We start from the raw sequence: 16,986 nt of genomic DNA, 5'->3' as shown, positions 1-16,986 counted from the left end.
CAGAATATACCTTGTTCTATGATTGAGCGTATTCACTATTACATCATATCATAAAAATAATTTTAACCTGACTATGTAATCCATCTCTATAGTAATCCTCTTACATAGTTTTCTGAATTCTAATTGCTGAATTAGTACCAAACTGGTTACTTAGTTGTTATTGATAAAGCACGTAATCTCACAGTTGCTAGGTCTTCTGTTTTTATAACATATTTTAACATATATCACTAGATGTTACTGTCTTCATTGTTTAGTTTCATATTTGTTAATAACCATATTAAACAAAGGTTTCAATTCATTACCATTTAAATTATTTTTCATATTTTTTTATAATTCTAATGCCTTCTTTTATATTTCTTTCTAGTTTATTATTAGCATTTGCAATTAATTTCACTTTTTCAGGTGAAGAAATATGTTAAGTTTCTAGTACATATGCTACAAAACATGTGATCATTTCTGTTCCTTTTAATGTACCTAAAATAGTCCAGCATTTTTCGTTCACATGATATTTAGCTTCAGCTATATATTTGCATTGCAGCTACGTTTCAAACTATATGTTCCTGAATTAACAAAGGATCTACATGATATACATATTTTTTATATTGAACGATAGTATTCCTGTATTTTTTTCCAGGTTCTAGCTAAGCAATATATTTAAAAATATTTCTTCCATATTTCCATGTTTGCAAATAGTATGAATGTATGTCTGTGTATATGTCCTTCTCTGTGGCTGTGCGGTCTAAGGTGATGTGCTTTGGACTTCGACTGTGGGGGTCTGCCTGGGTTCATTCTCTGGGTTCTGGGCCTGTGTATAGGGCCAGTGGCTTCCCATCATTATGAGGAATTTTCGGAAGCTATGAGTGAGTAGCGTAATTTGGCCTCGGATATCTCCTATAATGGCGGAGGGTTTGACGTGCTGACCCCATGTCACCCCATTACCGGTTGAAGATCTCCACACCTCTAGGTAGGATTGTGGGAGGGAGACTGCCAGTCGGAAGATACGCCAAGGCCCTTCGAGGGCTGTCATGCCATTGGTTTATGTTTGTGTATATATACACAGGGTGTTACAAAAGTTTGTTTCCAATGCTTAGGAGGTGATTCTACAAGTGAAAATAAACACAAAAGTTCGTGTGATGAAATGCCGAAAACGGCACCCATTCGGAGTTATTAAAGTGGGAAAAAGTGGGAAAATTATGTTTACAAGCAAATAGTGGCACAACGGCCAACCATATGACTGCAGCGAAGGGCGTTCCACAAATGTGGCATGGTCTATTAAAAAAAGCACATGGCAGATGTGTGAAGTTGATGCGCAAGGGATTCCCCAAAGGAAGCGAATGGGTCTGTTGAAGTCATGGGGATAGGGAAGGGTTTAGCGAGATGTGTTATCCACGGAAAGTGATATGTGGAGACTGACAACTAAGAAGAAAGCGAATATCCGTAGTGGACATCACCATTACCTAGAAAAACAAAGATGGTGGTGGTGCTGCTCTAGGCTGCTTATATGTCGACATGTTCACTGTGTGCAGAGTGGAGGTGCCGAGGGAACCACATCACAGACGATGTTCAAACTGTCTGCCATTAACGTCCATGCAGATATGACCAGTGGCGAAGCGTGCTTTCTCTGGAAGGGTAGGCACAGGATGGAGCAGGGATTGGGGGTGGGGGGAGCTGTGATTTTTTTTTTAAAAAAAGTAGTATGTTAAAAAATAGCCCCTAGAGAATAAAAGATAACACATTAACTGAATCTCGTCTACTGCTGTTCGAAAAAGTCGGGATAGGGATTGTAAATGATAATGTAGTTAATAAGCCTCTCGCCTTATCAAGAAGTAGAAGGTTCGATTCCCCCTGGAGGCATTGGTTCAGAGTCTACTTTAATCAAGTCTCGATTAGATATCTGAGAATAAAGGTGCTTCTGTCTCGAAGGTCAGAAAACAGTGACAATGGGACTCGATGTTCTGACCACGCATCACCCAATGAAAAAGCAGTTTTGTCAGTAAAAATTATTTGCTACTTCAATAACAGTATTGTAAATGTTTCTCGCATCAAAAAATGGATCACTTGACCGTCACTTAGTATTTATTTCTTTTTAGTGCCGACCTCCGTGGCAGATTGGTTATAACAGCGTGCTACGACAAGGGCCTCAGGTTCGAATCCCTGCCTGAGCATGGGTGTTCTTTGTGAGTCTCTCTTCGTCAATGTCATCATATCATCACTCATCCTCATCTTCCCAATTAGACAAGAATGGCAGAAAGCCAAGTAAAATAAACTAAATCTATCAATCACCCAGATAGCATGTAAGTTAACTGCAAGTTAAATCGACATTCGATTTAACTTGCAGTTAACTTAAGTGCTATCTGGGGCAATTATTTCTTTTTAACTCTTTTATGCATATAATTCTTCTTCAACACTCGACTTTTTTAAAAAAATTATAATACGATGTAGAAAATGATGAAATGCTAAATGAGAACACGGACACCTTTCTGTGTCCAGATCAGAAAATTTCAGTAAAATGGATATTCTCAATACGTTTGCACTGTACTTTGCCCCCTTTTAAAAGTAGCGCGTTTTCAGTTATGTCACTAATCATGAATGGAAATTTTGTCTCAATATCCCTTTCCTCAAAGAAATAAAATGCTTTCCCTCTCTGAATCGAGATTGGTGTGGGGCACATCCAGCAGCTAACACTTCGCGAAAAGCGGTTTCTCAAAAAAGCTGAAAGCACCAAACTTAATACTGGTAACCAACTTACATGCATTATTTGCAGTTAGAATTCTAATAATGCCTACGTTGATTAGTGTTGCTCACGGGATGGGACAAACCTTTTGAAATTCGAGACGGGACGAGACAGAATGCATGTCCCATCTCGTTTTCGAGACGAGACACGAGACGGGATGGGAAAAGTCTCGTCTCATCTCGAAAAAAAGAATAGCAAAATATTTAATCAGTTGCAAATACTTGTTTGCTTGGAATAAAGTATTTCAATTAGAAACGTTGATAAGCATGTATTAAGTCAAAATAAGAATATTCTAGAGAGATTAATGAATGAATACCTAAACTTATTTTCTATACTCTTTAGAAACACAGCGTTTCTCCCCATTTTTTTCAATTTCTTCCAGGTTAATAATTTTCTGTTACGATAGTACTCCAGATACTAATACAATTCTGAATAACATCAAGAAAAGAGCAGGCAGAGAAGGTGGAAGGAGGGAACAGAACATCGTGGAGTGTCTGAGTCCGAGATTTATCTTGTAAAAATAGTCTCAGCTTTATAGGTTGGAAAGATAAATGGACCGACGGATAGGGTTTATTATTATTATTATTATTTAATTTTTACATCAAAGGGTGTACAGAAGTGAATGTTATTAGGAAGTAGGAAAAACATTGTATGAAACGTGGCAGTACAAATTAATAAGGAGTTGTTGGGAAAGTTATTTAGGGAGTTCAAGATACAGCAAGACTAAGAGAAGGAGATAATTAGCGACAAATAATCTTGCATTATCCCACTCCGAGCAGCTGAGAGCTAAAGAGGACGAGAAAATACGGGAAATATGGAAGGAACTAATTTCATGATTTTAGTGTTTACAGGAAACCATGACAAGATTTTACCACATGATTATTTGCATCCAATCAAACTTCCTGGTTGACCTAATTCTATACGGATTAAGATACTTAATGATATTCCAACTATTGCAAAATTTTTGAATGTTATGGAAATTTTGGAAATGTCTTTGATGAGAAAATTCTTGTTGTTTCCCTCAGACATTGGCGTAGCGGTCGCCCCCGCAATGCGGGGGATGGGCACCGAGGTGTAGGGGCCCAGCAATATGCTCCTGAAATTTTATATAATCACAGAAGTTCCACAGATAGTGTCGCTTCTAAAAAAAAATGTCAATTTACGAAACAGAATCTGGTTCCCAGTAACATATAATATGACGACGTCTGCGATACTAAGCAGTGGCATATTGTATCAGCCAGAGGGGCCCGGGTAACTTGTCATATGGGTCCCATCCGAAATGCAGAATTAACTTACTTGCTTCGGAGATAGCAATCGAAAGGAAAATATCCCTCATCTCGTACTCTTGTAGCTACACAGTTTGTCGTAAACGTAGTGTATATGCTAATTATCTACAGTTATGAATCCAGTAGAAGGATTTAGTTGTTCAACCAGTCGATTCCTTAATGATACACTATAAACATCAAACTTGGTAATTCATGACCTTTAATCGCTAATATTAGTATTACACGTGATATTTAAAATGTAACTTCACACTAAATATTTTCAAAGGGGCCCCAAGCCTTTTCATATTGAAATAAGAGCTGAAATGAATTTCCTACATTGTCTACACCTGTTACGTTTTACTTCAAGGGGCCCCAAAAACTCAGAGCCGAGGAGAAATTATCCCTTTGTTCTAAGAGCCCTTTTATATCCCCTCCTCTGCTAGGCAAGGTACAACAGCGTATGAGTTGAATGTCACCATTATTATATGTACTTTTGTAAGTTCATTTTTCATACATGTTGATATTTTGTTGGACATTTCTGTCGAACCAGTCCTTTTTTTCCAATGTGTTACGATTTTTTGATCTCCAGCTGCGAATTTTGTTGTTCGAGTTTGGGGTTAGAAGGAAGGATCCTTGCATGGAACAACTTGAAGACAATTCAGTAGGTTGCGGAGGATGCTTATGCAAATTCAAGCACTGATAATCTATTAAAAAAATGGTTCTTGTTTCTTGAAAAAGTCCTGTGGCAACCTTTTCTTTTCGGGAGGGGATGACATTTTCAAGCGGCATTTCATTGAGTGACAAATTTTGAGTTTCCCATCCCAGCTTTATTATCTTTCTCTCAAGACTGGAGTCCGCGGCTAATTCTTCGTAGTAGATTGCAATTGACCTTGTGATGTTAGGTTACCACCGACAATCTAGAGGTCCGGTTTAACTCTCATAACTGAAGTGATAAGTTTGTTTGAGTATATTAATCACTATTACTATTATAAGGCTAATGTGAGCGGCACTTACGTTGAATCTTGGCCTGACGCAGTCAGGTGATGGCTTTGGGGTTGACGGCGTATCCACCTCAAAGTCCAAAATTTCTCCAGCCCCCCCCCCCCCCCCGAAACAGTATGTTTTTTAATATCTGTGTATTATATGTAACCCCATTCAAAACAATTTTCAAGCAAAAAATACAAAGGATCCCGAACAAAATATTTGGTAGCGGAAAACTTCCCCTTCCTCCACAAAAGACGCTGCGTTGAAGTAGCTAAGAGAAAATATTTCCAGATTCTTCTTCCAGTTATTTATCAGATTCAGACCATCCTGATTTAGTTTATTGTAGCTATTCTTTTTATTCTTTCAAGTTTTTGAGCAAAATACATGTAGTATCTACTGTCTACTCGTTACTAAACAAATTTCACAAAGTAGTTTTATCGAACATCAGAAGTAAACTGACAGCAATGTCAGGGGGACGGGAGCTCTGCCTGGTTACGGTCAGGGCGTATTTCAAGACTAATTTTCGCTGCTTCCCACTGACAGAGGTTTTGCTTTGGACAATGGACACCGTTGCTTCAGGGTGTAAATATCGGGGCGAAGTTGACCTGCAGTGGCGGGTAAGTGCCATAAATCCAGGCCAGGAATGATGGTTGATGCAAGGGATGGATAATAAAAATTTCGTATTTTGCTTTGCTTGCCGACAGGAAGTTTTGCAGGGACAATAATAAGAGGGACACGGATTCTTTTCAGTTGCTAGGAAAAGCTGAGGAGGAAAACGCCAGACTTTGAATGAAAGAGGGACAGTGAACATAAGTCCTTTGTATTATTTGCGGAGACACAAGCTTCCATTTCGAAGCTGAGGCTATCGGCAGTGAAGTTATTAGAGGATTGGAAGCAGTGACAACGCCAGAGGGGGCAGGGGGTGCCCCAAGTCAGATACTTCGCCCCCTCCATCCCTCAACTGAAGTAAATTAAATATCAAATAATAAGAGTGTTCATTTATAAGAGTGTGACGATTTTCACCTTTTCAAAGTGGTGTATTCTGCATGATATCACTTTCCTGCTTATAATACCAACTTGACTAACAAATATTAATTTGTGTTAGTATATATAGTTATATGTGTGTGACTTTCATTCAAGATTCGAGCGCTGACCTGGGCATAGGTGATTTCTCATTCATTTATGTCCTGTAATAACCGAGATTAACCTAAGTTTTAACCAGTCTTAAGAACTGGGAAAAAGTGTTGAATGTGGATGGTTTTAAAACATCACGAATATTTTGAGGACCACAAGACATCATCTGTAGCAAGGGCAAATTATTCTAATCGTGGTCGTTAGTGACAACGCTAATTAGTAAAAAACATTCAAAGTTGGTTCAAGATTTGGTTGATTTGGTATTTTAAGTCCACTTTATGCACAGTAAGGATAATCGGAACTGGACCTACAGTTTAAAGCTCCTCCACTGGCTATCGAACCCGGGACCAAGGGTGATTGAAGATAAACCGACACTACATGCCAGTTGTTGTGGATTCATCACCATTTCTTACTATTCAGGGACTTGAATTTCGAGATGATGAGTCTGAGTCAAACCTTAAGAAAGGGAATTTTTTCGATACTGTTGAAGCTAATTTCAAAATGAGGGGATATTATTTGGAAATGTATTCAACTTGAACCTTAAAATGCAAATTACGCTTAAAATTAGATTCAAAACATATCGCGGGCAGGTAAAAGAACGCTTATTAGGATTTGCCACTCTTCAATCATAAGATGCAGGTTCGCTATTTCACGTACATATCAAAATCGAAGAACTTCTTGGGTCTCCCCGATGGCGCAGTGGTAGCGTTCTCACCTTGTAATCAAGGGGTCTCTGGTTTGATATTTGCTCATTAACCTTACTAAATATTGCATAACGTATAAAGTAATGAAATATGTATAATAAAGTTCAAAACTCACCAGGTTTGATGTCTGATGTGCTGAAAAAGATTAATTCTGAAAAAGATCGTTACACTGATGCAGTTGAAGCTGGTATTGACACAATGAGTGTAGCCAACTTGTAAATTTCACTCATAATGTTATGAATATTGTTCGTGTTCATATATGGTACTAGTTCATGTACAGGTTTATTTTCAAATTCGGGGGAAGAATAGAGAGCAATCAACTCATTCTTTAGCTTTACAAAGTCAAATACTCCCTCTGTCCCATAATTATAGTCCGGTATGACAAAATGGTAGTACAGGAATGACAGACAAAGAGGCAGATGGAAAGCACAATTTGTACTGATCCTTGAGTAATAAAGTTGTATGACTCACTCCCGTGTTTCATGTTCTTCTTCTGTATACACCAATGTGACAGTTTGAATATTGGGCAATTATTATGAGACAACAAACAAAGGTGTACCGGACAATAATTATGGGACAGCAGTCTCTGGGAATTTTCGGCCTGTGTATAGGGCTGGTGGCAACCCACCATCGTGAGGAAATTGGGAGCTCCAAGTGAGTGAGCGTAATCTGGTCGCGATGTCCTACAAAGGCTGGGGGTTGGTCAGGCAGACCACCCGTCCCCCTTTTCTGGCTGCAGATCTCCACGCCCCCCTGTTGCCCCACGTGGGAGAGAGGCCAGCAGTAGGTAGGTAAGCCAGGGCCCAATATTGGGCTGTAGTGCTATAGGATTACTTTTACACCCTCTGTTTCATTTTCCGTCATTTTTTAAATATATTTCGGGAAAATACTGCACTAAGCCATATGGAACTTTGAAAGAGGCCCAGAAATAAAAATAAACCAAACTTTAAACTAAATGTGCATTGCACTGTACATTAGCGTACGCAGGATTTTATCAAGGGGGGGTATTTCTAAAACTTTCTCCAAATTCACATTACCATTGTTTTATTATACTTTAATTAAATAATAATCATCACAATTAATTAATAATACTTATAATTAATTAATTAGCTGAATTACTACTAATACCACTACTACTGTTATGTACTAGAGATCTACATAAATATAGTATTTACGAAAGCAATAGAACAATATCACTTTCTAGTCATTCGATTTTTATTAAATTCTGGGAGCATTTTTTTGTTTCTTTGTTACGAAATAATTGTCTGGTCAACGAGGTGAGACATTTTAAGTGTGAAGAAAATCCATAAAAACAAGTAAATATATTAAAATAAATTAAAATAATAAAAGTATGGAACTCATCCAAGAAGCTGCGGTGGTCTGGTTGGTTGGTAGAGCATCTGACAACCACGCGGGAGATCCGGGTTCGATTCCCGAAATTGGTTGGAATTTTTCCGGCTTCTTCCCCTCATAAATGTCCCCGATAATTCACATCTGGATTGTCTCTCTGTTCTTATCAACAAAACATTTTACAATAGTTAAGCTTATTGTCGTTTGAATAAATGTCTAGTTAACAAGGTGAGACATTTTAAAAGAGAGACATTCAAACATGCTGCGGTAAACAATGGGAAGGCGGACTGGTGACTGTTCTTGTCCGCCTAGCCTGTGTCTATACATTAGCAGTTTACAACGAACCAAGAACTTTCTTTAGTTAATTCTCATTGTTCACACAAAAAAATACATGTTCATTGAACACTGGCGTACGTAGAGGGGTGGCTGATGGGGTTACAGCCCCTACAGAAATTTTGAGAAAATCAGAATTTTCAAATAAAAATCCGTTAAGAACTTTAAAAAATCAAAATGTGTAAATGCGAAACCTCTTTTAAAGTGAGTCCCGATTACCATTTTTGTCTTTGAATACAATTTTAATAGACTGAAAAGCTCGAAAAATACGAAATATTTTATTATGCATCCTGCCCTCCAAAACAAAGGCATGTGCTATCCACATTTACTATTCCAGCCCATCCCGAAAAAAAAATCCTGCATATGCCAGTGTATTGAACATTGTTGCAACTGAGATACAAAACAAGTTTTCTCTCTTTTAAATCATAGTTGCCCTCATATTTTGTTTTCAAGAATACTTGTTAATTTTCAAGGCTTTCTCTCTGAAAGACACATGTGTTTGAAATGCTGTGCTTTTTTCCGTGCTGCATGGAAATAATAATTCAAATTATTATTATTATTATTAGTATTAGTAGTAGTAATAGTAATAGTATTGTCCTAGATCTTTGACTGTGGTAAGTTGGCCATTTAATTATTTTTTTCCACAGCATTTTTCATAACATTTCACAAGCTCAAGGTGGGGGTTAAACCCCGTAACCCCCCCTTGCGTACGCCACTGGCACTGTACCTCCAAGGAAAAAATCAATCGCTGCCACCTCTTTGTTCAACAAAACAACAAGCATACTCTTCTCAGTAGCTGTCACCTCACAGCATGTAGCCAACGCAATATTCACGCATTGTGAAGGGGAAGAAGCGGAAATGGGAGGGAAGAAGCATGGGAGCAGCGCTTGCCCATGTTAAAATCTTCCTTCGCTGATGTGGTCCATCCGACAGCTTGCTCTGCGACAACATTAATGAGCATTTCTACATTCTAATTTCTTCATATAGGAGATGTATTTATTTTACATGAGAGCGCCTCAACTAAGCTTATATTACATTTCTTGGATCTGAAGTGAAAGAAAGTAATAATTAATGTCCCACAATTGACGCATGCACCGCATGCATCGCATGCACCCAGAATATGCCTATGTTGGCTAGCGATAGTCAACCTGCAGCGCAGATGCAGGAGACATGGCTCCCGATTCATCACCCTTCCTCACCAGGAATCTCGATCTCCAAATACATAGAAACCGGGTTAATGCTCAACACTGCACTTGTACCCTGAAGATGAGAGTGGCATTAGCTCTTGAAAGGTTGGATACCTTGCCAGATGTCACCTGGTTGATAGCACGAGAGAAACTTTTCATTATTTGTCATGAGAAAAGCTTCACGACTTACCCATCTATATTGTTACCTACAACATCTGCAGTGGTTTTTACCTAGGGGAAACATCCACAGCTCTGAACAACAAGATTAACAACCACTGCTCCTCCACCCAAAACCTAGGCTTTGCTGTCAATATCCATACCAACAGTTGCAATACCACTTATGATAACTGCTTTCAACCAGCGACCATTCTCCGTTTACCATAATCCACCAAAATCTTAGTAATGAAATGCTGGGAGAGTCCCAATGAGTGCAACCACTTCCCATGACCTGATTAGGGCAATACAGTAACTTTCCGAACCAAATTTCATATCTATCTCCACCACCACATCCACCATACCACTTACAATTTTCGACAAGTATGGCAAAACAATATTTTTTGCATCAACTGTAACTTTTCTCTGGATCTGGCAAACTTGCAGACCCAACACTTACTTTGGGTCATTTCCCTTTACTTACACCTGACGATGTGGCTGCAGGAATTTAAACATTTATATACAGGGTGTCCGGCTTAAAAGTATAATAAAAGAAAAATTAATAACTTGAGAAATAATTGAGATATTTATTGGCGGTTTGCTTCTACAAGTATGTTAACTCAAAATGTTTTTTTACATACCTAATACACCTATATATGTGCACCATTAGTGGCGCGACAGACATCTAATCTGTATTCCACTTCTCTCCAAGTGTTTTGCAGCATTGCAGGCATAACATTAGCGATAGCTGCACGAATGCGATGGTGTAGATCTGGTAGATCACGAACTGGTGTCTGGTACACTTGATTATTGATAAACCCCCACAGAAAAAATCAAGTGGTGTAATGTCGGGGCTTCTAGGGGGCCAAGCAATCCATGGACTACCTCTCCCAATCCAGCAATCTGGGAACTCATGATCCAAGAAATCCCTCACAATGTTCGCAAAATGGCATGGTGCGCCATCTTGTTGAAAGATCACTTCACGAGGAAGTTGTGGCACAACATACAGCTCCAACATGTCGATGTACGTTCTTGCATTAACTGTAGGCTCCACGAAGAAGAATGGGCCTATAACCCTGTCCTTCAACAATCCACACCACACAGTCACTTTCGGAGAGTCCCACTCCATCACTACGTGGGGGATGGTTCACTTCCCCATATGCAGCAATTGTGCGTGTTTACCTTGCCGGAAGTGTGAAATGTAGCCTCGTGCGAGAAACAGATGAAATCGAGGAATGCCTCGTTTTCATCAATTTTTACCAGAATTGTCTCCGCGAAGTTCTTCTGTCGTGGCCTGTACTTGGGCTTGATTTTGTGATGGAGCTGCATTTTGTATGCCCGTAGGCACAACCTTTTATGGACGACATCGTGTACTGTCGAACGAGGAAACTGTAACTGCCTACTTGCTTGTCAAATTGACTTACGAGGGCTCTGCTGGAAGGAAGCTCAGATTAATTCAACAGTAGCCTCTGGAACTGCGTGCTTGGCATGGCGGCCCGACATCGAAAACAAACTTCCAGTTTCCTGAAGCTGCTCGTCCCACTTCTTGATTGAAATATAACTGGGAACATCGTCGGTTGGTCGCAGTACATATTCACGCTGAAAACGACGTTGTACCAGTGTAACAGACTTTAGTTCCGTGAGAGAAAGCACACATAACACCTTCTGCTGTGGAGTCCACATGGCTACTGACGTGCACGTTTACGTGAACAAAGCAGTTACGTGCAGTTACGCACATGCACATGCGGTACCAACTGCTGCAAGTATACATAAAAAAACATTTTGAGTTAACTTACTTGTAGAAGCAAACTGCCAATAAATATCTCAATTGCTTCTCAAGTTATTAATTTTTCTTTTATTATACTTTTAAGCCGGACACCCTGTATTTACAGTGTCTGGTGAGTGGCTGTGCAGTCTAAGGTGTCATGGTTTGGCCTCAGCTATGGAACATACACAGTTTCGAGTCTCCTGAGGGAAGTGTAACAACTTTTCTCCTGAGATTCCGGCCTGTGCATGGGACCGGTTGCCACACACCATCAGAAGAATTTGGGGAGCTACAAATGAGTAGTGTAATCCGGTCATGAAAACCTACAACAACTAGGGGTTCATCGTGCTGACCACTTGTCACTCTGTAACTGGTTGAATGATCTCGCAACTTGAGTGAGTGAGGCCAGCAGTTGGTAGGTAGGCCAGGGCTCCTCAATGTGCTGTTGCACCATGGGTTATTATTATAGTGTCTGGTGAGTGTTTTCTATTTCATATTATGTAAACAAAACAAGATAACAGGAATTCTAAATTTCTCTGTTAGTCATTAATGATGTAATTTATGAAAGCTAGAGGAAAGTAGTTATCAAAAATGTGTTACTTATGATATGAAGTAGTAAATTAGTGCAGATGACAAGGTTCTCTATCCTTCTTCAGGTGTTCCCAGTGTTTACTCAATATCTTCCACTTCGGGAATACTTTGCTGACAACAAAGTGGTGTTCCAATGCATTTCCTACCTCTTCCAAGCAGGCCACCCTATGTTTCACAAGGAGCTGAACCACATCATCCGAGCAGCAGCCACTGTGCTGAACACAGAGCAGGCTGACAAAGGTAGATTGAATTTTTAGTGCTCTGAATTTATTGGTTCATAGTTATATGAACCTATAAATATAAAGCACTACTTGCTTTGTAATAGGGGTCATCCGAAGGGTGGGACAGTGTGCCCCACACGTGGGTCCAACCAGTCAAAATGGAATAGATATATTTCATGATAATAATAAAATAGAAATGATGAATATAATGGAAAACTCTTGTAGATTTCTCCATTCAGAATGGGCTCTACTAACCCCTAGATAATGAAGATCTGTAGTGTAATAGTATTTTCCCACATGTATCCCATTAACGTGGTATATTGTTAGTTTATAATTCAGGGTGGTGACAGACCTGGAAAACCTGGAAAAGTCAGGGAATTGGAGAGGTCAAAGAAAGTGTGGGAAATGTCAGGGAATTTTGTTTTTATTGACAAATGTGTTTATATATATATATATATATATATATATATATATATATATATATATATATATATATATATATATATATATATATATATATATATATATATATATATATATAACTGTAAATGCAATGTGATGCAATGAACCTGCCAGACATTTGATTTTGAAGAAGTCATAATAAACGCTGCACTTTAAAGGGAAATCATCTTGCCATTAGGTCTCTATTATGCATTGGACACAACCACGGAGCCAGAAACAAGTAATGGAAGTGAGGTAGTGGCGTAGGAGAAATTTCCAGTGAGGCAGACACATTTGATGAACCTCTAAATGTCACATTTAAAATGTATTGACATATTTTTTTCTTGTCTATGGGAGCTATAAGGGGTTGCGCCTTATGCATGCGATATTTTTGTCTGATGTAGTACGACATTTCGTCAGACAAACTTTCAGGCTCTCAATCCTAAAAACATCATTTTCGTCAGTAATCAATGTTCCTCTGCCAGCTCTACTGAATTTTCACTTTTCGTCTATTGTTATTGAATTGAACAGGCTGAAGCTTTATACAAGAATGGTCAAGTACATTCCAATTAGCCATAAATTAAAACACACACTTCGGTAATAATTGACATTTTATTATCTTAATTACAGTGACTCAACTTACTTTTCAACATATTCGCCACTGTTCTTCAGGTATTTTTTGTGGTGTGGCACTAAATTTTGTATGCACATATCATATGTCTGTCTCGAAAAAGCAGAACCATATGTACAGCAGCGTTACTGTCAAAAACGTATGTCCTGCCAGAAACTGCTTCAGCTGAAGGAAGAGATGAAAGTCGTAGCTTGTGAAATCGAGCCTCCCACTTAAAGTGATGCAAAAGAGCCCACTTGTGGTCAGGTGTATGGGGTCGTGCATGATGGATCTGCATTCCATGAATTGTCTGCACCATCGTCTGACCATACTGTCACTAATGGCATACAGTCCTTACAAATGTTGTCACCTTGTGATCGATTGATCCAAAGTTCGACACCCAGTGGAGATACATAGTGGTTCAGATTCTACTTTAAACTGTAGTCCAGTCTTGATTAACCTATTTCTGCATAAAAGTGTGGACTTGAAACAAAACTCACACAAACAAACTTAAATAAACTCTGTCACTGCTTTGTGGTTGTGTCCAATGTAGTGCAATGTTACAGAATCATGCAAACATTTATGCCAATTTATTCCAAATATGAAATGTATACATATTTTATGGGATGTATGTAAAAACACTCTTCCCTTTGGTACACTATTTTGTATATTATTGATGTTTCAATGCGGCAAACATGGATTTTTTTAAAAATAATTTGTATAACAATTTTTACATAAAAATTTAAGTTCATAAAATGAACACTGATAATATGTGCAATTATTATTAATTTTAATAGATGTATAATAGCATTTACAATGTATTATTTGTGTTTCTTCATGGAACGTATATGCAAGAGGGTCATGGATTAGAAAAGTGTATATTTATATGTAGCACAAAAAGAAACACAAAATTGAATGCAAAAGATATGCACAAACTTTTATATGTTGCCATCATAGAAAGTGCATCAGTGTGTCAAATGTTTTCAGTTTGCTTGGTGATTATGTTGAAAAGTAATAATTTATTATTATTATTATTATTATTAAAGCAGGCATGTTATGGCCTCTTGGCCCACTCTTACAACCAACCCTTATCCATAAGAAAATGACAGAGAATAAAAAATAAAAAAATGAGGAATGATAATACATATAAAAATTACAGAATTAATGTACTAGGGCAAATCAAAAAGTAAGTTACGCCCCCCTATATAAAACAAACAAGACACATTAGAAAGAAAATAATTATTGGAGAAAAATGCATGAACATTTAACTTTTTCAACATAGTCACCAAGGTATTCCAAGCACTTTTCGAATCGTGTGACCAGTTTCTTGATTTCTGTGTAAAAATTCCGTCCAATTTCAATTGAGGACTTTTGTGCTCATCGGTTAACAATTGTGGCACCCAGTGAGAGCACAGTCTACTATACACCAAACTGGTCATGAATCAGCATAGACACATTATTGTATGATATGTTCAGTTCACTTGCTCTCTTTAATTTTCACATGGTGGTTGGCAAGGATGATTGCATTCACATGCTCCGTTTTGTCAATAGTGTTCCAGTTGCAGGCTGCCCTACGCACTGTTCGTCGTTCACGTTCGTTCTTTCGAACATCTGGAAATTTCCTGATCATGGGATGTGACACTGCATTCCCACCATACACCTCGACAATTTGGCGATGGATTTTACTCTGATTATGCCTTCGTGTCCACAAAAATCGGACGACTGAGTGCAACTCAATGTACAACATGCCATACTGACACGGTGACTACTCTCATATTAAAGCAGCTGCATCATGCCTGCTTCGGGTATGGGGAGAATACATTCCGGACAGTGCTGCCACCAAGCATGATTATTTTCTCTCTTTTAGTACAGGAACACGACTCGGGTGTAACTTACTATTTGATTCACCCACGTATATACTATCTTTTTCACCCTTTGTTTTTGTGTATTTCATCAGTTCACTGGATATATATCCATAGATAATATTTTTTTTACATATGCTTCTTTTTCAAATTAAAATAATTAGATTTGTTTTAAAAATATTTGATACAAGTTAATTTCAAATGTTTACAATAATGTAAAGAGTAGATGAAGTAAATTGTACGCGAGAGGTGTTCGCATGAGCTGTTGGTCAAAATGGAAAGCTGGGAGATGTTTCTTTGCAAATTTGTTTATCAGCATAAGGGGTGGGCTGAGAGCATCCTATAAATGCTCACTTGGAGTAGTGATGTAAAAATATGATAACGACTAGCATACTGACTGTTTCTACCATAATTTTCTTCACACATTAATATTGTGTGTATGTATATATGTGTTTTCATTTGCAGATACTCAGGATGTTATTGTGCATTTAATCAAGAATTCACGCAATGCTTTCCCACAGGATTTTGAAAACATTATTACCCAATTACCCCCAGAACTCTCAATGAAAATCAAGTCTGCTTATTCTTGAAACAACTATATTGTTTCACTGTAACATTTGTACTTGATTAACTGTTTTTTAACTTCCTATTTGTGAAAATTGAAATATTGTGATATTCTTTGGAGTTCGGACAATATATGTTTTAAAAAAAAATATATTAGTATATAGTTTCAGCAATGTGTGTATGCATTTCCATGTCTAGTAAATTTTCTTGTTTTATTACATAGGATATTTTTAACAAATCGTGTGTAATTTGCATTATAATGGACTTACTCTGTTAATAGTTGAAAATGTAGAAGTAATATTTTCCCACTGTAGTAGTTGATATTAACACATGTAGTATCATAAAAAAAAAGTGTTTAAAATTTCTGGTTGGTTCAGCATCATATGGTTTATAATAAATACATATTTGAACTTACTTTTTGCTTTTATTCTTAAAAAATATTATTAATTTTGTAAATTTGTACTTATAACCAGCTAGGCTATGTAGTGAAGTATTCACCAGTGATCAGAACGCTACATTTTAAAAGTAGCTTCGCTACAACTACAGCTACTCTTCCAAAATGTAGCTTCGCTACAGCTATAGCTACATTTACCAAAAAGTAGCTCGCTACACTACTCCTGTTCGCTACTCGCTACTTCGCTACTTTTTGCGCTACTTCTGCATAAAAAAAACTTAAAAACAACGATATGGGTATTAATAAAAATCCCCTACTACTGGTAAATAGATTCTGTTATTCATTATAATGATTCCAGTCATTTGATAATTTTGATAGCAATGTTACTTCAGTTACTTATTTTTACTATAGTTTTTGAGAATACCATACTTATGCAAGTGGCATATCAATTCAAATTTGATATATGAATATTGCAATAATAATAATAATAATAATAATAATAATAATAATATCTTTATTTCCGTAGACCCATATCCATGGGTGTGGAAAACGTCATACAATACTAAATATTACAAATGGAGTAAGATTACAATAAAAAGAACAAAATGCAAACACAAAAATACAAATAAATCATATGGGTTAAACATAAACAGTTATAAGTGTTACATACTAAACTTGTAAAACAGATAATCCA

The 16,986-nt window shown here is 37.6% G+C and overlaps 1 protein-coding gene across 2 annotated transcripts in view; it reads left to right on the top strand.

Moving 5' to 3' along the window:
* The window catches only part of LOC145987228 (importin-4-like), a 94,170-nt gene extending 77,900 nt beyond the window's left edge, over positions 1-16,270 (top strand). For both annotated transcript variants that reach the window (XM_083121745.1, XM_083121746.1), the window contains exons 19-20: positions 12,266-12,440; positions 15,800-16,270. In XM_083121745.1, coding sequence (XP_082977871.1) covers positions 12,266-12,440; positions 15,800-15,924 — 300 coding nt within the window. In that variant the 3' untranslated portion in view covers positions 15,925-16,270. The remainder of the gene's footprint in view (positions 1-12,265; positions 12,441-15,799) is intronic.
* Positions 16,271-16,986: the final 716 nt, after the last annotated feature.

The sequence above is a fragment of the Lepisma saccharinum genome, chromosome 4 (assembly GCF_977018435.1).
Source record: "Lepisma saccharinum chromosome 4, izLepSacc3.1, whole genome shotgun sequence".
NCBI classification, from domain to species: Eukaryota; Metazoa; Arthropoda; class Insecta; order Zygentoma; family Lepismatidae; genus Lepisma; species Lepisma saccharinum.
This window is presented reverse-complemented; position numbering and strand designations above follow the sequence as displayed.